Genomic DNA, 24,609 nt, shown 5'->3' with positions numbered 1-24,609 from the left:
CGAAGGCAACTTCTCGGAGTTTATCCGACCTTTTGACTTCAAAGACCGTTTCCTAGTGGCCACGCGCATCTTACCCCGTTAGTCAAATAAACGATAGAACCGCTGTGCGTCGATACTAAAAGACCAATCCCCGAGGCGGATAATAAAGTTATGGCGTTATTGCAAACACGCTTTTGACGAGCGCCGCTTATGCGAACGTTTCGCACTCACGTCTATTAATATCGCCAGAGGCAAGTTAATGGGAATTGGAGTGGTCAGGAACTACGTTGCCATTCGTCTTCCATCTGTCGATTGTGATTTCGTAACTTTCCACAGACTAACATATGCCAATTTTATTCGCATCATTGGAGAGAGAGAGATTAGTGAAATATAAATAATTTTAAATAAATTAAATCAATAAAAAATATGAAATAAAAATATCAAAGATTTTTAAAAATGTTGTAAGTATTTGTATTTTACATATAATCTCGTAAAAAATATATCCTCTAATTAGATGAGAAATAAATCAATGTATACATCGTATAATTGACAATAATAAAGAACGTTTTGTTAAAGTATTTAAAAATGTAAATAGATGCAGATCTGAAAATAATTTTGTTGGACCATAAAATAATTATGCAGGAAACTCAAGCATGATAAAAAGAGTCACGCTTCAGAATGAGATTCATTCCAAAAGTTTTAAAAAATAGTTTTTAGATACTTCAGCAAATCAGTTTTTTTTCTGTGTAAATATAAATTTTTTGCCTATAAACTTTTTCAATATCGGTGCACATAAGTATCTAATTATGAGAACTCATTACGCAGCAGTATAATACATCATCAAGGAACAATGATCGCATTTAGATGAGCACATCGCTAACTCATCGTTTTTTAAATTAACAAAATTCAACGTATCGAATATATGCGCAACGATCTTTAACAGTCCCGTCACTCGCTTGTGCTTCTTTTCTTGCAAGGCAGCCCTCGCAAAAAGGCATCTCGGGATCCGCTACTAGACGAAAAAACGAGGGAAGACTCGGTTTAATCGACGACAATCGAGCCAGCGGAACGTTCGAGAGGGAGGAGAAGAGGATCTCTCGACTAGAATCGAGAAGATCGGCCCCACCTCGTGTACGCGGAGGCAAGAAAAGAACTTGAGGATGGACACGTCGTCGCGAACGAAAAGCGTGGAGAGGCCGGTTAGGGCGGTCGACTTATTTATTGCCTCATTAGACGCCCTCACTTTGCTCGAAGGCAGCTCCACGCTGTCTGCTCAGATAGACAGTGACGAGAGAGCAACGTTGCTGGTCTCTTTCGGCCGGCCGGTTTGCAGAACGAGCGACGAATGGAGAGGCAGGCGGAGAAATAAGGGATTCGCGAGAGAAAGAGAGAAACATCTTATAGAGAACAGGCAAGAAGAAGAAAAGAGATCGCTTCAACGAGAAAGTCCGCGTAAAGAAGCAAGAGAAGAGGAAAGAAGGAGAAAACGAGTTGATAGGCCCACTGGCAGATTCCTCGAATACTTTGCACGGTTCAAATGAAAGTATATGAAATAGGAAGATACTATAAAGAAAATAGGAAATCTCGCGACCAAGAACATTATTACAGCCTTATGCAGTATTTGAGATAGGAGAAGAAACGAAATCTCTATTGCGACCTTCTTCACTCAATCACGAGGGATATTACTCATATAATATAAATCAGTATATTTGAAGAAAGAATTTCTACTTAAAATCATTTAAATACGATTACAGATAAAAATTCTTTTCTCCACGCAAAAAAATGGAGTAAATTCTATCGCAAGCTCTTCGATAAGTATATTAAAAAAATCTGAAACGTGATGCAGAAGCTGGGAGAGGGACAACAATTTATGAAAGAATTAATAGCGAGCGGAAGTAGATAGTCACAACAACTTGTGGCTGCTAAATATGCGTATTCAATCTAAATCATTGTCTTGTTGCTCGACGACGTGAAGCAGACAGCGGCGTGCAGATGACGAAAAGGACTACGACGGAACGAAGCCACTCTATCACTGAACTTATATATGCCAAAGTGGTTCCTGGCGCGTGCTCATTTTACATGCTCGTTTCATTCCGTTCTCTCGACTTTAACTCACTTTTATCGCGATCGTCACCTTGTCGATCAAAAAAATGACCGCTAAAAAATTGAACTTAGCGACAAATATATTTTTAAGCTGAAACTTTCTCCAAAAATAAAGTTATGATATTCTTCAAATGTTTTGAAAAAAAATCAATTTAAATTAAGTTAGCAAATATATTTATAAAAAGTTAATACATACATTGTATAATTTTTAAGCCTCTTATAAGCTTATGATGTTGTATAAGGATAAGTTTATTTTTCACTTTTCTAAAAGAATTCATTAAATCTATCCATTTATCTAGCATCATATATTTCCCTTAAACCATGTTACAAATTATGCAGTCTGTCAAAAAGACTATAAATCTTGCAAGATAAAATTATTTCTTATTTTGTTTATGCAAGTTAGCATGTTTTGTCTCAATTTTCCTTATCTGATACAAACAACGTAATATACCACTTTTTTCGCTAAAATAATCTTCCTCATAATTAAATTATATCAATTAGATCCTAGGAGTATTATTTTATTACAGTAATATACGACATAGCATGATTAGTTTACAATAGTTGTAGACGAACCAAAGAAGTGGAGCTAGAGAGAGAGAGAGAGAGAGAGAGAGAGAACCATATGGTAGTATGGAATCGTGAATCCAACGAGGATTCACGGATGGAAAAAGGAGCAAGTTGATTCCGCCTGAGAATGTCCCGAACAAATTGATGGCAAGGGTCATCGAGACCAGGTTACATTTTTGATAGTTTTTTTGGTGAACCTCAAAGAATTCGTGCTCCGTTTAAGCCTGGATGCTGGATCGAGCGTCCAGAGAAGAGAAAAAAGACACGCGGTCTCGCCACTACATTGTGCGAATTTTTAATCAGCTTCTTCAGACTCGAGGACTCGGAATTCATACGCGAGCTTGCGCCTACCGTAATGAATTATGCGTGGTATGCATTTGCCTTAATAAAACTGATATTGGGATTTGACCGATAAAGTTCAAGCAATCTGTGATAGTGACGGGGTCTTAAAATTCCGTACATAGCAGATGCGCCCTGCACGCGCCACTAAAACAATTTCAAATTCTTCTTCTGGCATGCCAAAGCATTCAGAGATACTCTCTCTCTCTCTCTCTCTCTCTCTCTCTCTCTCTCTCTCTAACATTCCATCAAAATTAGTCGTGGCCTATGACATTATGACAAAAATGCGATACGTCCAACGGATTACGTTCCAAAAATATTAATTGCATCATTTAAATTGATCGAATACTAATAATAAATACAACATTGAGAAAATATAACGTATCAATAATTGAATAAAATCTACCTTTCGTGGAATTAATGAGATTCTTTAAAAAATTGTTTATTTGATCAAATATACTCTAAATAATATACATAATTTAAACAAACATGGAAATGTATAGCAAAAATTTTCGAATAGTTAATAATGATTTTTATTCAGTTACATATCTGAATTACGGAGACAATACAATAAATAAATGGATGAAAATAATGATATAAATGAGAAAAGAATGACTGAGGGTTAAAATTGAAAAAGAGCCACGTACTCATTCACGCCCGACATAAAGTCGCATTAACACCGTACTATTGGCGCAGCGAAACCATGACCAATTCGGTACTCTATAGGGGGAACGTCCGGTAAATCATTTATAGGCACGGTAGTATACGAACGACAGTAACAGAGCAGGACCAAGGGAAGCTCGGGAAGGTCAAGGCGAGGAATACAACGAGAGAGAGGGAGAAGGAGAGCTAGAGAGAAAGAGAGAAAGAGAGAGAGAGAGAGAGAGAGAGAGAGAGAGAGAGAGAGAGAGAGAGAGAGAGAGAGAGGACGTCGACAGAGGAAGAGAAAGAAAAAGGAAGGAAAAAAAGAAATGGTAGAAATAAACAAAAGCGATAGAGCGAAAGGAGAGAAATTATTACGAGCATTGTGCGTGGCCCGCACGTGGTGCGTGTTGTTGCGTCACGCCATGCTGCATTTCGCGCAAAGAGAGGAGCCAGTGTGCAAGCACGAAGGCTGGAGGGCGAGGGGCCTCATTTCCTAACCGCGGACACCCGTCGTTAACCACCCCGTTTCTGATATCCGTGTCATTGCCGGCTCACTGCCGTTATTATGCTCACCGTATTTTGACCCAGCAATGATTGACACGCCCCGTGTCGTGACAAATCGAGCATTTCTTTAGCGTGCCGCTTGCCAAAAAAAAAAAATCAAATCTGTGACGTTACGAAAGGCAAACTGTGAACCGTTTTAAAATAAGTGGGCTTAATAGAATTTTGTTTTCAATGCAATATTGATTATATTTTAATATTTAGTATCGCAATGCATCAGTTATTTCCTATAAACTTTTTAATATGTGCTAAGAACGTATACCATAATATTTTACTAATTGTACTAATATTAAACTGATACAGTTGTTGTAATACATTTGTTACGATGGTATTACCATCCTCAGGATGATCCTGAATATATCCTGAATATCCTGGGACATTCTATATAAAAGATATATGTTTAGGACATTATACTGAAAATTTTAGGACGTCCTTAGCCCTAGTAAATAAGCGCCTAAAAATGTCCTAAACAATTCTCCATACCATAAGTTTATATTATATTAATATTTTAAGTCAAAATCAAAGTTCTGGATAGTAATTATCAGTTCTTAATGAGAATAAGATTAAACAAGAGTGAAAAAGACACAAATTTAATTCTCGCTGCGAAAGAAATTTGCATCCGTTTCAATTAAAATCACTGGAAACGGTTGCGGTATTATTAAAGCGTCGACGAACCATAATTAGAGTACCAGATTCTCGCTATTATCACCCGCGAACGTTTTACGATTCATCTTACTGCGACGAATTTATGGTGAGTGTCACCATAAACTGACGGAAACAGTCGTAATTATAGGATAACCGACGAGCGGTTTTGCTTATTACAACCACCGTTAAATGACCGCTTGGCACTCCTGGAAGCGAATCCTTTGTACAAAGACATGTTCGTCATTGTTTTCTTTATTTTTAATAGTAACTAATATACATATTAACTATCAATAAATAAAACAATTAGTAAAGATCAATTGTTTATATTAAATAAACAATATTATATCTAATGTATTAATAAATAACATTGTTAAAATGCAATTCTCGTTGAAATGTCATTCTACATGTACGCATGTATTAATTTGGCATGCATAGCGCACATAAATACGTGCGTTATGCACCTATCGTATTTCCATCTCGCAAGTACCGGAACACAACCGCCTCGGTCGCGAATGATCGAGCGTATTCGTGACTGGAAAAAGTTCGAGGCATTATATCTAAGTAATTCAGAGATCTCATAGCTGCAGCGACGAACGCATATCAAGCATATGAGAAATAAAGAGATAAAAAGGGGATGAATTATGCGTGTTTACTGTTTATGTTGACACCGTATGACCGCAACGAACCTCTTCGAATATGAACATTGAGAATTTCATCATCCATACAGGAAATATTTCGTGGCAAAAATATCTACGATATTCATTAATTAATCACAATCGTATATCTATAAATGTCCAAAATATCTTCGCGCTCTATAAATTTTTTATTTATTACAAACAAAATATGTAAATATCATATGTGAGTTGCTAATCTGGGAGGGGGGGAGTTGTATATTTAATTGAATAGTTACGAATACATTAAATGAAAAATATCGTCAGTTTATGATATTTTAGATCCTGCTTGGCAGGATTCTGAGAATAAAACTCATACCTATGATTAAGACTGCTTTAGCACCAGCGTCACTGCTCGCGTATCGACACGATCAGCCACATACATCGTGTAATTATAGTAATCAAGAATTATTACGCGCTATTCGGACTAATAATACTCATATTAGAAGCATGTCGTAAAGTATGCCTTTTCGCGCAAGATGCGCCGTAAATTATTATAGACAGTATATAAGAATATGTAATTAAATTTGTTTTAATTTAATCTAATTTAACAGTTCTAATACTATTAATTTCCATCTACGTTCGTGAAGCTACATTGGCAAATGATAAATCACTAGTTGCGAGCTACCGAACTATTATCAGTATGTTAAGAAATGATTTTGCATTCTTCACATATTTATACATACATACACACACATGTGTGTGCGTGCGTGTGTATATATACATAAATTATATATAAATACATTTATATTAATAAAATATTTTTAAATGTACAACACTGCCTTCTCGAACTTTTTATATCAAATACAATTTATTAGAAACTATATATTAACTATAATGTTAAATACATAAAAATCAATCTATTTCGTATTTAAACTTTAAAAAGCTGAAAGATGAAGCTCTAAAAGTTTAACCGAAGTTTAAATATCAGTAATTTAAAGAACATATACCAGTTACTTTAGCTAATGCTAGTCACTTCTTGCTGCTAGTCATCGTCGATATACAAGCTTACCTAATTGCATACAAGCTGGATTTTTTTTAATAAATAAATCCACCTGCCGTTTGCAATCTACAGCTCGTAAGTTTGCCGATCGCCGATGCATACACGATCTAAGCGCATGCGTGCTCGTGCTCACGCACGCGGTGAGCGCGGTCTTATGATTATGAATATACAACAGGTGAGAGAGAACGAGAGAGAATGGTCCAGGTGGGAGCGTGGGGGAGCGGATCGAGTTGTCCAACCAGCGGGATGGTAGCCGCGGACTGCCCACCTCGGCCCATTGGCCGGGTTCGCGAGCCCGCTATCGTATTATCGCCGAGACTTGCCGTTACGATACATCGGCGGCCGACCCGATCTATCGCGCGCGTTCTCGAACCTGTCTGCGTGCCACGCACCTGCGATCGATCGCGCGCGACTATCCGCCGCTCGATCGCGTCGCTCGCGGAGACGAAGCAACGCGTGAAGGCGCGCGTGCAGCCGAGCGGGTGCTTATTAATGCGAAACGCGTGACGCCCACCTCGTATGAAAATCGAAATGGTCCGTGGTGTAATTGGTAATTATGGTAATCCACTAAGGTAATTTCATGGAAAGTTCGTAAAAATTTAACGAAACTCGTGCAGAGATCGTAGATTAACGGCGAGGAAAAATCGTGAAACTATAGTGATAAACTGCGCAATCATCGGCTAGATAAGCGATGTATCTGAAATACTATTAATCTGAAAATATAGAGTTAAATAAAACAGCCGTAGGCAAAGATTTTCTATAAAAAAATTATGCTTCGTTGCGCTCAATTGGTGTAACAATTAACCTTTTCATACCAAACGCTAGTTTTTTCTTTGTAAATATGTTACAAAAGATCAATCGACTAATATATCTTGAAATAAATAAAACTATACTAATCTTATAGATCTCATCTACACAGTTTTAATATTTACAAAATAATTATTACGCATTGGCCCAGAACCCGCACTTTTCCCCTTTTCAGAATAAAACGGCATATGTGTGTGCACAATTAGTTAAAGGGCACGCATCTTTCAGTATTTACTCTTGACAGTTGAACGAAAGCCTTATCGTAATTTACAATAAATTTCATCTTAAGTGGTATCACAGAAGCTGAAGAGTACTATCTGATAATTTCATGATCCACCGTATTATTCTTCCCAGGGTTGGCAAAATTTTAATAAATAGAATTATCGATATTTTAATTTACAGGCAGCCTAAAGCGCCTTATAGTCCTAGTTTATGATTCTGTGCGCAAGAATCTACGCGTAAAAGAATAAATAAAAAGCTCAAGTAGTTATTATACGTTTATTATTTTTTTACGAAGTAATCAGTAGGGCGCAGACGTTCGTGTTTGTTTGCGTTCATTTTTGCGTCTGGATCTGATTATATCTACTTGTGGATGTTATGCAATTATTTCTAAAAATGCCCACATACGTAAAACAAAAATAAAATATTATAAGTACAATTATGATATTAAATGTATATAAAGTATCTAAATATGTTATAGTATCATATATCAGTTATACTGTTAAATCTATAGTGTCAAATTTAACTTAATTTAAGTCGCCACTGTTCCTACTCACTACATATACCGTTATTTTAATTAGGTATATCGTTTTATTAATTTGACATTATAGATTTAACAGTGCAGTTTTATAGTTTTGCCATCAGTTTATTCCGATGGATAAATTCCGGACCGAAAATCCGGAATTTACCGTGGTTTTTTCCATCTACTGAACTTTTCCTGCCAACCCTGATTCTTCCACATTGCACTGATACGAAAATCGGCAGTATATCGCGTTCAGCACTTCGAAGAAGTGCACGAGTCGTCCAGGGACATACGATTGCTGTGTAGGAACGTGGAACCAACTCCGTATATATCCTGAGAGGGAAGAAACGCAGGCAACGGTTGCCGGAGGACGACGAGGGCGACGGAAGACGAAGAGGACGAAGGGGCTCCTGCCGACTTACAAATTATACGCTCTCAACGAGATTTACGGGTGACGCTTTGAGCGAGACCATTGTCCATCCTCGCTCACTTCTTTACCTCTTTACTCCTCCACTTGGTCGTCTTTGTCCCTTCGTGAATCGCCCATCCTCTTTCGGTTCCTCCGCAAGTCCCTTCGTTCCCAGAGGACCGCATGAGAAGGACGAAAGGACGGTAGCGCGCGAGTAAAAGGGAACGATGAATGCCGATCGACGAAAGGGAATCCGGTTCCAATCGGATAATCGGAGCTCCGGGTCCTCGCGGGCCCTAGGAGGATTCGCGAGAAGGACGTAATGCGCGACTCGATGACGAACGGTCGTACGAGCGACTGATTTATGATACCCGCAATATTTTTGGAGCAGGGGTAACATTCCGTAGGAATAAGGATCGCAGAAATGACATTTCGTCGGTTCTGTAGAAATATTTATAGATTTCGTCATTTAATTTAAAGAATTTAAGTCAATGTGCTTAATACGCCAATAAATTCATATCAAAGCAATGCGTATTCATTGATGAATACTCTGAAATGATAGGGAATTTTTATATATTACACACTCGCAGTACTTACTATCATAATAAGCATATAATATACAATAAGTATGTTAACTTTAATAATGTCGAAATATCATGACAAAGAAATAAAACCTTCCAACTTGTAAGTAGATATCATCTTGCAAACCAGTGGGTAATATTGCTCTAATAGATTTATAAGATTTGTAGATTGAATTTTGTGGCGGTGGTATGCGCCGCGATAACTACTGAAGTGGATAAAACGGTGCGACACGTGTCTTCATGCGCGATAGTAGCCGTAGATTAACTCGCAGATGATGAACGAAGCACGCAGAAAGAAAGAGCGAAGAGTTTCCAGTCTGACCGTTAAGTACCTGTTATCGAAACACAAACCGTCATCCTCCTAATATATTTATCAAACACGCCGTGAACGACGGCTGCGACAGGTAAGCGAGCCAGAAAGCAACAAGGTGCGGACTCACAGTATCGTCAGGATACAGAAATCCGTCTTAAATCGGAAACAAATATTTAACCACTCTCAAGAGGGACTTTATCCTCATTCCTGCGAAAAAGCTTCCTTCGTCCTGTTATAAATATATACTCACAAAATATTTCATTTTTAATTATAAAAAAATTTATCTAATCAGAATATACACACACACACATATATATATATAATATGATTAATTCCATAATTGTTCTTAATCCTTCGGTATCACTCTCGTTTTCTCACGTATCTACCAGACTGAGTATTGTGAAAAATATCGAAAAAAATGAATGTATTATAATAAATTTTTTTCAATCAAAACACCAGATATCAAGGAATATAACGGTAACAAGTAACTGCATGTATCTTCATTAATAAACAGGTTACAGCGTAACAAAATAAAAGAAACCTCGGATATATTACATTAATACCGAAGTTAATTATGTAGTAATTAATTTTATAATGGGTTTCAGTATATAATTGAGTTAATTTCATCTTGTTGATATATGCATAAAGTTCACACTACGCTAGATAGATACGATATAGTCCGTCTCCGGATGCTGTAATCCCGAGTGACACGGGCGCGATAACGTTCTATCATCATGCAAACATTTACATAACAAAGTGAAGTACACAGCAAAATGTCATGCTACCGAGTAATTTATTATTACTCGTCGAGATAATTAGGATTCAACCGTAGCTACTGAATGTGTCACGTGATTTCGTATTACAATAATTATTACGTTCGATATTTTAGTATTTCCTCTATTTAGTATTCCTCTCTTTTGTATTTCTTCTATCAATCGACGTTATCAGCGCAGTTCAGAAATAAATTAAAATAGAATATAGCTTAGTAAGTGGCGAAAATAAGTTTTCTTGCAATGAGGAAAATTTCTGATTGAAAATGGACAGCGATTGTCATATCAATCAAAATTTCTAGTCATAGAGATAACCAGATGTTCAATTATGATGTATAACCGGAATTCTAATTGATATAATCAGAATCTACTGGTCCGTTCATTTTCCAGAAATTTTTCTTAATATGAAATCAGAAATAAAGATATATTTAAAGAAGCGTTTTGCGTCGTCAATAATGAGCGATTTACGTAGCACAAAATGAAGTCATAAATCTCAAGACGGAGCTTGCTTATAAGAGCACGGATAACTACCAAAGGAGGATTTATAGCGCCATTACTCATCTTACGTGCGTATAACGTGCGACGTAATTGATAACCCAGATGACGCACCTCGAAACTGGAGCACTCGTTAGTTCTTCACGTTCACTAAGTATTAGCGTTAAAATGCAACCAAAGCAACAAACTCGTACCCATGTAAGTGTAATATCATATAGCAGTGCTTGTGCCATGATTAGATACAAGTATGCGATCGAGAACAGCAATCAATATTAGATACAAGTACAAATACAAGAACGATAATTTGTCAAGAAGAGTCATCAGAATACAGAAGCTTAGTTGCGCAAAGAAGAGAAAATTGTGACAAATAAATCTGTGATACTAATAAAATCGCAAAAAAAGCTCGCGATTGTGTGTGCTCGTTGAAAAATAAGTAAAAAAGATTCAAATTATGCAAGAAATATTTGTTCTATATTCCCATTTTCTTATCTAAACATGGGGAAGACTACTATGTTGTACATATGACTTATGTCTTTTTAACCCTCGTTTTTATGGCCATCACGTGTAACAGCGCCAAGGATATGACAAGCTATTCTCTCTTTATTTCATTTTTGGGAAACTTCGACGAGGGAAGCGAAAACGCGTTTGTTATTCCTAGAACTTCGCGAAGACAACCGTCACACTGCTGGTTAAGATAATCATTAAGATAATTACATTAAAAATACTAGAGTGAGAAATGTTTCGAATTCGTAAGTCCTAGAGGATTTCACAAAAGTCTATAGATCAGATACGGTGAATATTTTCTCACATCTTTTCTTATTCGTGTGTGTGTGTGTTTTATTGCGTGTCTGTGTGTCACACGTTACTTGTATTTAAATATGATTTCTCACACTAATCGAGATATTACTTATAATATATTACTTATAATGTATACCTTTAATTAAACAAGTAGAAAACACACTCTCTCTCTCTCTCTCTCTCTCTCTCTCTCTAAATGCACATATAAAAATGCAACTTATATATGTATATTTATTTATTTATTTATTTACTATTACGACAATAATTATTTTTTTAAGCAAAAGAGTAATTAAAAAGGCAGTGAGGAGATAAAAACTTTGAACTAAAGGCTATGGCGAAGAAAATAACTTAAATCAACATTTTGGTTTGCTACAGCTTACATTAATGCCTTACGTCTCTATTATGATTGGCTTATTCACTTACTGCCTCACGTTTTTTTTTGTGCCACAGTCTTAATTCTATCTAGATTTCGCTATTAACTTCATATAAACCTAATGTGAACAATTTTGTTAAAATTTAGCAATGCGTTTTCATAGCAAAACAAGGAAAAATCATACCACACAGGGAAATTGTCACTCACCAGAAAGAGCCGGTGATGGGGGTGACGAGGAGGAGGCAGATCGCCACGAGAACGGGGCGCATCTCCATCCCCTCCGCACCTGATAACACCCTCGAATCGATCACCGATTACGTTTCCTTTGTCCGCTCTGCGCACTGACGATCGATGAAATAGTCGGTTGCGACGGTGATGTTCGTGAGCGCACCGGTGTCCGGCTGCAAAGACAAGTCGACCGCGAACCACCGCGAGAGTTCACCAGTACGTATTCTTCAGTTCCGAATGCACCTCGTGGCCAAAGATTGGCACGCAAACTGTACGCACTGTCCCCTCTACCGCGCAACTCCCTTATCGTGTGGTCCAGCAAAACTCGACATTGCAACATAGATCATCGCACACAAAATACCGCTGATTCTTTTTGAAACCCTCATTGATTCAGATCATTTCTGATGGAACATATTTCTTCAGGATCGATACAGAAGCGTTGAAGAACGATGATCATTGCTGGCGGATTTACTTGCAAAATTGTTTGTCCTTAATCGTTCATCGAAGAATTATTCTTGATGTTGCGTTTCTCGACACGTTTTGCAAAGCGAAGATGCCGAGATTACGCAGCCACGACGATCGCGGTGAACACTTGATCTTCATGATCGTACTGAAAATGCTTGAGGGCGATCGGAGATACCCTTCGTTGGAAGAAACATGTCTTTCAGACCGCGAAAAAGGAGTTCGCGATTCAAGAAAGACCCGGAAGAGGAGCACTGACTTCCGGTTCCTTGGACCACTTACTCCCCTCTTTTTCCCCCTCTCCAATCACCCTCTGTCCTTCTCGTGCACCTGCTGGCTCCCTCTTCCTTCTCCTCTTTGTCTGTCAAAGTACCTGATGTTTCTCTTCTTTCTCCTCTCTTTCTTTACTTCCGTCTGTTCTTTTTCTTCCTCTTTCCAAAAAGTGTCAACTATGTACGACACAGATGAAGCGTAGTAAAGTTCTCTTTTCTTGATACGTGGGCAAAAACGCGTCGCGTTCCTGCCAGAACTACGTCACCACAATCTTTGAGTGTTGCCTTATCCCCACCAATAGAGTTCTGGGGAGTAGAGAAGAGCTGCCCCCACCAATATATTCCGTTTTCTTCTTCTTCTTCTTCTTCTTCCTCTTCTTCACCAGCACCAGCACCACCACCACAACAACCATCACCATCGCCGTCGTCGCGAGACCATCGCCACCGACGCCCGCGACGGGTGCATCTTCAATTTCGCCGTCGCGAAAAACGTGAACTTCGTGAAGGGGACCATCCCCCACGAAGATATCGAAGATTCTTCAACCAGATTGATGGATCAAGCAGAAAAAATAGATTCAAGAATTTCGTGTAACACGTGCAAAATTATAAGCGAGAACGAGAACGAGTGGGAACCAACAGGACAGAAATAACGGAGATAAGAGGGGGAAAGAGGGTGGAAAACCTGTGAGAAAGTCTGGCGTAAGTGGAAAAATCTCCAGATGGTAGGGGAGACAGCGAGGTTCAGCCGTCTGCGATCGCTGGCGAGGCTCCTGGCCGGAGCGAACCGTACGAGACTGTTGCGGACTAGGCAGGTGAGCGCCGCTCGGCGGCAACGAAACGCAACCGAGCCCCTCTTTTCCTCTTTTAACTCGCCTACGGAACCCGTCGACACGAGGAGGCCCGGTCGTCGGATCCTCTCTGCTCGCGCCGCGCTGCCTAGGATCCCACGGAGGGAGGCGCGACCACGTCTCGGACTCGAACGCGCGATGTCAAGGTGATAGACGCGATGCTGCGCGATGAATAATAGCGGTCAGAAATCATTAACAGGTCGCAATGAGATCGGCATGGCCTTTAGGACTTTAAAAAATGATGCAGTGTATACTGCGCGTATAACAAATTTTTAACATGTATCGAATTTAAAGATTCAAACTTCTAGAAAAAGCGCTTTATATTATGAATTTTAGTGAAGTGAAATATGAATTGGAACCATAATCCTAAAATTATATTCAAATATACTAAAACACCTCGATCTGAGGACGATTCAACAATGAACCGAAACGTGTAATGTAATTTTTTCGTATATTATTTTTGTAATTTTGTTTTTAAGGGGATCCTAAAGCGAAGCTCGAACTTCGACAAAATTACTAGATGCCGCTGTTTTTTCAGCGCACTGACATGTCTTTATATACTACCACACTGATATCTCACGCAACTTATGATACATTCAGTCGCATATTCGTGTCAATTTTTGTATAACAAATTCATCGCGATAAAGAGTCTAAGACTAATTCTAAGAACTCGACATTATTTGTTTGTGCAAACTACGTGTTTGTGGATCATTATTTCATAAGGTTGCAAAACTTTCGTATCAAACAAATGTTGTCACGACTTGACAGCTTGAGACGCCATGTTACACTAAGAAATAGTAAAAAATATATCAATTTCGAAATTTTTAGTCGTTCTATGTCGGCATAAACTCCACTTCACAAACACGTATTAATGCGTATGCTTTAATCTTGGAAAAGGATTTTCGAATCTGTGAAACAGGAAAAAAGTAATTGTTATACAAAAATTATGATATATATTTAGCCGATAATGCAAACGGCTTTAGGATCCCCTTAATATATTAATCTAAACCAATTCTATAATTACATAAGCATGTTATAAGAATTGATCAATCACGATCGAATTTGAGAAGAATATTCGACTGTGATTCATCAAGTTTTACAACTATAACCACGTACAACTACGCTTACGCAATTGTAAAATAGATATTAGGCCCTGCGCACAATAGAAGGAATAAGGAATTAGGAATAAAGAATAAACGATTTCAACCTATCAGAAACCGTGTATTCCGATGTATCCGATTTCTGATAGGTTAAAATCGTTTATTCTTTATTCTTAATTCCTTATTCCTTCTATTATGCGCAGGGCCTTACATATCAGTTTCCATGCTCGACTCATTTTGTCTTTTTCTATTAGCTATTTTAACTGTTAAGAGTCCTTATTCCTTCTTATTAAAATATCTCAGCCATTGATATATAATAGCTTAAATGTTAACAATCACATTTTTAGAAATGTCTATAGTAACCTACGTGCTTCATTCAAGGGAAACATCCTTAGAACGTTAGATGTCCTTTGAATGTCTGTAGGGATATCCCTTAGAAATGTGTATTGCATAGGAATATTTTGCATAAAAAAACTTTATTTTATATTAAAATTGCACTATATAATAAACTAAAAAATATGGAATTTTATCATATTTTCCTAGGCTAATCATTTTATAGCATAACAAAATTCAAGCGAGAAATTGCTACTGATTTTACTGCCTCGAAAATAAAGGACTTCATTGAAAGATTATCCGGAGATCACGATTTAATGCCCAAATATATTTCGTATCCCTCCATTACCCTATCTTCTCATTTCCGTAATAAGAAGTTTGTTGCGCTCTGTCAAGTGAATTTCACCCGACGTGTCACTATCCCATCTCCTTTTCATCGCTCTTCGCCAATAGTAGCGCAACAAAGAAAACTCTTTTACCGGATGATGAATTTTCAGGTTGAGAAGCGCCACAAGAAAAGCAGGTATCGGTGATGATCCTGACATTTTCCGTGTCGCCGTTCACCTTCACGAGATACACGGGAGCGGCTCGTGTGTGCGACTCGACGCGAGAGATCCGATCTCCCCTCGTGGCCCTACCAATACGAAGCAAGTAAGGACTAATAACGGGGCCCCAGTAAGTCCCATTCTGATGCTTTGTGAAGGCGAGCTCTCCGCTCGGTAGCCGTCTCATGCCTCGTCTCCCTTCGTCCCGCCACCTCGTCACGACTGGTCCTTTCGCGTCTCTCCCTCACTTCTTCCTCCTTTCGACCAGCGACCTGCTCCTACCTCGCCTCCTCCCACCATATCATGGCTTCGGTACACGCTGTGGGCACCATCGTAGAGGGCTATTGAGGGCTTAAGCTGTCGGCGTGTGGCTCGCTACATCCTTTTCATCTCCGCCGCCACGACAAAGCCGCGAGCGCTCGCGGCCGCAGCCTTTACCGGTTCCCGAGCACTTCGTCGTTTCAGAGAATATGTATCGGAGTGCTTCGAATTCTATTACACCAGAGACGGTCTAGTAATAGATGCAGCTTCTGCTGCTAACAGCGTTCTATTTCGGTAGCAGCGTTCAGCCTTTTAACAGTCGTCATTAAACGGAACGTACAGTAATTATAGCCCTTAGAAATATGTTTACAACCACGCTATGTATGACGATATTTTACAATCTATGCAACTAGTCTCGCGTCCGCGCAATAATAGTCACATTTTGCTAATGAGTAAGTCAAATTGGAGAATTCGCTGATTTAAATCCCTCGGAATCTCATTTATAATCAAAATATGTGATCCTTAAAAAATAAATAATAATCGACCTTGAGAAACTTGTGCGCCTAATAAAATTAAGAAAAGCTTAATTATAATTAAGAGTTCTTAATTAATCGTTTCCGTGCCATCGACCATACAGGTTATAGCATTGATCGAAACGATTAGCCTAATTGTTGGATCGGCCGCTCAATGGAGTTTGCTCATGAAGTCCGCGGGTCAATTACTTCGTTGACCGAATAGTTTTACGAGCAACAGTTCTCGATGTCACGACCATTTCCCGTTATTTCTCAGAATAATAGTTGGAACAACAAACCGCAAATTAGTTCGCTCAAACAGACCATAACAGTGTCTTCGCAGAAGAAAATTGTATTGAAATCGCTGATAATGAGAATTAAAATAGATTTTATTACATTAAAAATACAACTATATTATTAATAATATAACGACATAGCATTTGTATTTTAAACGTAATATTAGTATGTATAATACACATACATAATATATACACAGGAACAACGAATATTACTCAAATAAATCATACTTTGCATACTCATAAAACAACTTTGCATATAATAAATTATCTTTCTAGCCTTTATAAATATCATTAGTGTCGATGAATAATTATCTATCAGAAAAATCTTTATTCACACACAGCAAATAAATTTCTTGAAGAAAATTAATGTTGTTATATCGCCGTAATTCTTTTCTTTGCCTATTATCTCTGTAAGGATTTCTTTTTCTGAGCGCACACAATCTCCAGGAATGAGGCAGTCATTGATGGGATCTCAGTGATAGAGACGAAGGCGATAATAGCGGCGATGAAAGAGGGGAAAAAATAAAGGACGGCCAAGAAGCAAAAATATTGCAGGAAGAGTCGACAGCAGAAGAAGTCGTCTCGTGTGGTCATATCATAACCTGCGGGCCAAGCAGTGTGAGTGGTTTTAAGCAGCGATGAAAGAGAGGGGGAATATCTCGGAGTATGGTTCAAGAAGGGCAAGACGAGGAGAGGAGAAGTTCAGCGGGGGTCCGTATTACAGCTCATTTAGCAGCGGGGTCCTGTGCCCCTTTCTTCGGCGCCCTGAGAGATCCACTCGGTCCAGAACAGGTCCATGGACCTACGGCAAAGATGAGCCCGTTTCGTTCCCATAGAATCGGACCTCCTGGCACTTATAACCTTCTGCCGCTAAGTAGCACATCTCTTCATATTTAGATACTTCATTCGGACACGATATCATATACAGGATACAATATCTATACTCATCAAGATACCCGTAATTCTGCCTAAGTAAATTCATTTCCCGAAAAACCACTCATATTTAGCTAATTGTAAGATATACTAAAAAGAGGAGTCAATATAAAAAAATAAATAACAAAAAGTATGCATATAAATATTGACGGAACATAACAATCAGTTCTTATTCGCGGATCCTAAAGTCTCGCGTTTTCGCACCTTACATCTGTCATTTACACGAAGGAGAAATTTTGAGTGACCAACCGCTACGAAGAAGCGTAGGAAGAAAAGAAAGGGAAGTTGGAACGTATACCGGGGCGGGAGGGTGAAACGGGTGTTACCGACTCGTGACCAACACAGACGCGAAATAGCCAGTAATTTATGGGTGAGACTAATTACCGGGGAATGCAGCTCCTTCGACTCTCCTCTGTTCCTAAGACCGCAACTGCACCAGACCAGTTTTCAGAGACGAGGAGAGCCACCTCTCTTATCCCACCACCTTTTTCATCCTCTTTCTCTATCATCCAAATTCGTTCCCCTTGCCCGCCGGACCTCTTGTACTCCCTCTGCGAGCGTTTATACGCTTGAACTTGCATATTAATTCCGCGGTTTCCGATTAGTCCATGCGTGCTAATTATATCTATCGATTCTACGAAATAATCTGATGTTTCCACATATTTCTATACGTAGAAAAAAATATAATGTTTGCGTGCGTGCGTGTGTGTTATACTCATGAAACTATAAACATCTATTAATTAATCTAATAGAAATATCAATCTTGGGAGGAATTTCAAAATACTATAATATTCTACTTTAATGATTATAATAAAATTGAGTTAATCAATTTAAGTTTAATAATCACTGACACAAGAGTAATTTTATTTATCGAAAGATAAAATATTAAAGCGATAGAAATAGAAACGGTCCACGAAATTAGGAACTCAGATCTAACTAGAATAATGGAAGAAGGACGATCACGATTCTCGTTCTCACGGGAATCGCACGCAGAGAAAGGTGTCAGAACAATACCTACGATTGTCATTAGGCATTATTTGTATATTAGCCCGGTCCGGCAATTTGAGCCGCACTCGGTGCACCCGGTGCAACGATTCCTTCTCTCGTTAAATGCCATTATCCGTTTCACCCGGACACCCGGTCGTCGCATGAGTCGTGAATTCCTAAGAACCTGCTCGAACATGCTGCCGTTGCTTGCCGAAACGGTAGAGGCGGAGCAGCGTTATAGAGAGAGGAACAGATTCTTTTATTATGACGAGAGTATAGAGGAAAGAAGAGAGAAAGAGAGAAAGAGACATGGAAAAAAGGATGAGACACACTAATGTACACGCGCGATGAGCGTGCCTCGACAAAGCTGCAGAATGTTCCACGGCATGATTTTTTTCAGCCTTAGCTCTCGGTATCCTCGCTGTTCTGCATGCCATTCGACCGATGGCACTCCTGGCATTCGCGGCAAGTAATAGGAACGGATCATTATAACGATCGAAGTCACGGGTGTCTGGTAATCAATTCGGCTAATTGACTGCGCGAGAATGGCAAGAGTTTTCGCCTGGCTACTAATGACTGCGGAATGGATTTCGTGGCAACGACCTGATCTTAAATTCTTAAAAGAAAATACTACATTTGCTGGTGTCGATTCCGATAATTTCTATATTATTGGACTAAGTTTATAATGGTTTAATTAATTAGAATTTTAACCGTCACAAAGATAGAAAAGCCACTATAGTGGCACTGAAACAGTGTCATATTTTGAGACAAAGAATATAATGAAATAATCAATTATAACAAATCTCACTTAAGGAAAAGCTGTAAGTATTTTAGAAATAAACCCTTAAAAAGGTCCTCTAAAAGATTAATATTTTCCTTGCACTTTTAATTTCAAAATCAAATTGTGATTATAAGTGAAAATGATGAAAATTAGGTGACAATAATAAAAAGAAGATACATCAGCATGTAACAAATGTAATAATAATAAGAAACAGATTGTTGAAACATATGGCTTTAGATATCTAAATATAAGCCTTAATACGTGATAAAAATACAACAAAAGTTTAGAAACTTTTTGAAATATAAAAAATGTATTAATAGTATTAAAAACGATTTAGGTATTTTGTCTGAGGAAATGATTATATGTAATTACTCTTCATCATACCTAAGGTATATGTAAATTACTTTCTTCTTTCCGTATCAAAAAACTTCTGAAATATATATTCTATGATCACAGGGATCATAGATCTTTTATATTAATTTCGCGTGTCACAACTTTGAGCAATCAAAGAATCATCCGTGAAATCTTGGAAGCAGTCTTGGTCCTAATCATGCGAATCTATGAGCGACAAGGCGAACGAGGCGAATCAGAATGAGGATAAGGAAGAGATGGTGAAGGGAGATCCGTAGACATTTTTTGTCACGAATTTCGTAAGGCTGCGTCGCAGACGGTTGAACTGGGGCTCGTGACCGAGTAGTGGACCCGAGAGCTACGGTTGGGACCGATGGCGTGTCATCGGTCCCACGACAAAGAAAGAGCGGGACGAAGTGAATCCGTCCGTTTTTCTGCATCATGACGTCTCGCCGATTTATTGCGCTCCACTCTATCATCTACATTCCGATATCCTTTCGAATCTTTGCACTCGTCGATTCACGTTAAGACGTACGAGCTCTGGTTAACATTCTTTTTTGGAGATATCTTTTAAAGTGAAAAACACGCGCAATGTTACACTCGAAGTTACTTAACCCAGGTTGTCAACGCAATCGAGTTACAAGTCTAGTCGAGATGTTACCGGAGATCGACACTCTTTTCTCGCACAATGTCGGAGCTATTACCTGCCTCATCTAAGTTTTTTCCTAATTATCAAAGGCCACCAGTGGCATGTAGTTGCGAAATAACATTCATCTAGCGTCGTTAATACGCGGTAGATACCAATCGGCAGCCCATTTCTGCGGTTAATAAGCACGCTCTTACCAAGATGGAAACCGATTCAGGCGATCGCCAATGGGCGTTTATTACAGCTCGGCGCATTTTGCGATCAAAGTGGGTAAACAGATGCTCGAGTAAACGCGCTGTAGCAATTATACGGCACTTACGCATCTCTCGAGGCCTGGTCTCGAGATATACTACGTGGTGTCTCTCCGTTTCTCTTTCTCCATTTCTTTCTACCTTGCCGTCAGAAAATCTTCTTTACATCTACTTTCGTACACCATCTCTCTTTCTCTTCTTTTTTTTTCGATGCCAGTTTCCACAATGGTAATTACGAGACAGCTCGCTCGTAAATTTCACAAAAGTTGAACGCAATCGCGAATACCACGTGCTAGCTTTCTATTTCCCATAGAATCCTATCTCCCACCTAACGTGTACGAGCAAACATAGAGATACATTTTGTCTCTGTAAAAGTTCGAAGGAAACAAGGAGATAGATGATAATCCGGTTGACCCGAGTTAGATGACTTTGTATGTACAAGCATGTTCTCCACTTATTCCGTGGTCGCTTTGATCTGTCTCTTTTTTTACGCGATATTATTGTCGTGATCAAGTTCTCGATTCGTATCTATATATTCCGGCTAGTACATCGTAAATAATTCACTGGTATGTGAATATGAAATTTTGATATATAATTATATTAGTAAAAATATACATTTCTCTCTTTATATAAAATTAAATCAAGATATAATTACTTAATCATTTCATTTTTAAACAGTGCGTTAATTAAAAAGACTATATATGTATTTGGAAAAAAATAATTAAAACTGAGCTACGAGCCAAGTAGAATTGTAGTGCTATCAAATTAAATAAATGCTAATTAAAATTACAAAGTGATATTGTTTTAATGAAAATCGAACCTTACAAAGGTTAATATTGCAAAATTTTATTAAATTATGCTATAAGTAGAAAAAAAACTTTTGTTTTTTTTATTAATTTTTTCGTGATTTTCTGTTTATCAAACCAGAAAAAATTGCCTGTACATGTAACGTTATAAGCGTGAGAATATTTTCAGATGTTGATATCTTTGACTATTCTATACTGCATGCGACATGCATACTAATCATCTTTATGTCAAGTATCTACGCGTCGCATCTACATCGCGCATCTATTTCGTATATATCACAACTTCTCGAGTAAAATAAATCCAGCGCGATCTACTGCATCCATACTTCGTACGATTTTTAATACCGAATGGTGTCATAATGCATTTAGTTTCTTTCATGGATGATGATCTACATGATACTGATCGCGATCGTAGCGTATACCCATACTCGCAACATGTTAGTCACGCGCAACTATTTTCATAACTTGATAAATCACCGATTGATATATATATAATATATTGATGTTAACAACGAAAGGCGAACATGTATCGCTAGTCACGGAAAAGACAACATGAGGCATACAACAGTTGCATACAAAACTTTCGAGAGCTTCATATTTCATGAAATCAATAAGAATATCACAAATGTCAGAATAATGAAATGTTACGACTACGATTCAAAATACTATTCATACAAAATAAAGATCTAGTTCAATATATTTGCAAAAGATGAAAAGAATATAATTTTGAAATAATTTTTAGTAGCATATTGAAAAAACAGTGCAGACTAATTAGTTGATAGAATTTATGAATTATCAACATCCGAAAAAGTTAACATTTCAGTGATTTTCACAAAAGAATATAAATAGCATATCCATTATTATAAGATCAAAGCGAGCTTTGAAAAATATTTTTCTAATAAAATATTTTTGTGCTTTATTTTCCTATATCATAATTTTTCAAATATCTAATTTATGTAAAACAACCTATATTATTTTTCCAAAGATAATAAGCATGTCATAGCAAAAGAGTAAAAATTAAGTAAACTATAATTCCTCATGACAATCAATATTAAAAAAGTAAATGTTCAATTACTGTCACATTTAATCATCGCAACCCTTTATAATATAATGTTCTTCTGGCAACAATTTCTTTGATGTGGCGTCTTTGATATGTAGGTATGCTGCATTTGTCCCAAATTAAAGCTTTTCAAATCAGCTAATATTAGCGAACGATTAACGCGGAACATGGAAATTCCTGTCATCCGCGTCCTGCGAAATCGAAGCCGAACCTGTTTGTGCCTCGCTAGAAGCTTAAAATGTGTCTCGAGCCCATCAAAAGCGGGCCTGGGCCCGAGCCGGCGTTATAATTTGAGGCGGTTTCAGGGAGGTCCTGGGCCCGAGGCCCAAGCGGGTCCAGTTCAATGAAGTCATCAGCTAGCTCGGCCTGTGTGCGGCGCTCTGTTATTATGCCGCGGTACCGCGGCACCATGCTCGCTCCTTCCTTCCTCCTTCGCAACAACTTCGTCGATTTCTTTGAATATCCCACGTTTATGGATTTCGCGCAAATACTGTTTTCAATCTTCGAGTTACGAAAATCGAAATAATAGCAGGAGACCAAAATCAATCAAACGTGTACCAAACTTTCGTAAAAGGAGTTAAAATTAAATAGAGTATATAAATTACGTGAAATTTATGGCTTATATAAATCACAAGTAAAATTGAATACGCAAATCTGTTAAGGTTTATATTAACACTTATAGTTTAATATTTATGAATGGATACCAACTTCAAATTTCGAAGTTTGAAGCAGCAGTAGATATGCCAAAGCAAAAAGAAATAATAACGTAAATTACATAAATTACATTTGTTAAATCAAGATATCTTGAATGTTATTTTACTCTATCAATTATAAAATATGAATATAAGATATTGCAGATATTTAATCGTTAACAATATGTGAGAAATGCGCAAGCACTTGACCTAAGCAAACTAGAAACATTTCTACTCACGAGAGAGAAACGCGTATCTCCAAATGATCAGCTGCAGCGATAACCTATGTCAATATATTTGGCCCAAGTAACAGCAAACTGTTCTCTCGGATGGTAAAGGAGACATAGAGAGAAAAGAGAAATGCGATATACGACAGGTAGTTCGTTATTAAAAATTCCTGCGGTGCGAGTCACGGGTATCAGTCTCGATAACAGAGCCGATAACGACACGACCAATAGCGAGCGAAGTATGCGGAAGCGACGATTAGGACCGTAAAGCGATTGGAAACCCGAGGGAAATGTGGGTAAATACAGGCAGGTTCTCCAACGACAGGTTGGAGGCTGGCAATGGGAGAGAGATAAGCTTTCCAGAAGGGTAAATATATATACACGAACTATACGAATTTTAATCTCATGGCCGGCAGTAAGGCCCGACGAGGGGTTTCTTTTACAATCGGGATCGGGGTCCAATTAGATTCGAAGTTCTTAATCCGTTTATCAGCTGCGCCGTGATGCACGACTCGCTTTCATCGGAACGGATAAAAGGGGCTCTGAACTCAGTGGCGAGAATAAGGTGGGACGGCGATTACACCGGTTGTGCAGTCGGCATTGCCGAAGAAAATAAACTTCCAATTGTGAGCAATTTTACAATGACACAGATAATCCATAGATATATGATTTATAATTTAAATAAATCATAAAGCAGAATATTTTTATCTGTAAATTATACACTTGATCATGTACAGTTATTATTCCATATCTTTTTAGATATTTCATTTTATTAAAAAGAAAAGGAATATATAAAATTGAAATTAATAAACTTGTTTTGTTTTTCAAACGGCTCATGTTATATAAGCGTGCTTGACTCTTATATGTATTAATTGTTGAATCATGAATGGATAGTAATCCATTCATGATTCAACAATTAATACAACAGCATTTACATTCACCTAGTTTTAATGATCTACAAAAATAAAAAGTTATGAAACATATATTCATGACAGTATGCAATAAGTATATGCAAATATTATAATCACTAAATAACTCTAATAAAAATATATAAATTCCTTTCATCGCCTGATCTAACAGTAAGGACAGTTAGCTACAAACTAATCCGGGGGTTACATCGCGTCGAACAAGAAAAAAAAAGGTCCTCGCAGAGGAGATAAAAAATACGGTCTGAAAGAAAAGGGCAAACAATTAAATGCTGGTGCAAACACCGT

General features: G+C 38.0%; 1 protein-coding gene across 1 annotated transcript in view; it reads right to left on the bottom strand.

Moving 5' to 3' along the window:
• The window catches only part of LOC108731555 (protein Wnt-6), a 37,271-nt gene extending 23,612 nt beyond the window's left edge, over positions 1-13,659 (bottom strand). Inside the window, exon 1 of the mRNA XM_018461920.1 lies at positions 12,009-13,659. Within this exon, the coding sequence (XP_018317422.1) occupies positions 12,009-12,076 (68 nt within the window). The 5' untranslated portion in view covers positions 12,077-13,659. The remainder of the gene's footprint in view (positions 1-12,008) is intronic.
• Positions 13,660-24,609: the final 10,950 nt, after the last annotated feature.

This window comes from Mycetomoellerius zeteki, unplaced genomic scaffold, assembly GCF_001594055.1.
Source record: "Mycetomoellerius zeteki isolate Tzet28-1 unplaced genomic scaffold, Tzet1.0 scaffold135, whole genome shotgun sequence".
NCBI classification, from domain to species: domain Eukaryota; kingdom Metazoa; phylum Arthropoda; class Insecta; order Hymenoptera; family Formicidae; genus Mycetomoellerius; species Mycetomoellerius zeteki.
The sequence above is the reverse complement of the archived record's forward strand: the minus strand, read 5'-3'. Positions and strand labels throughout refer to the sequence as shown.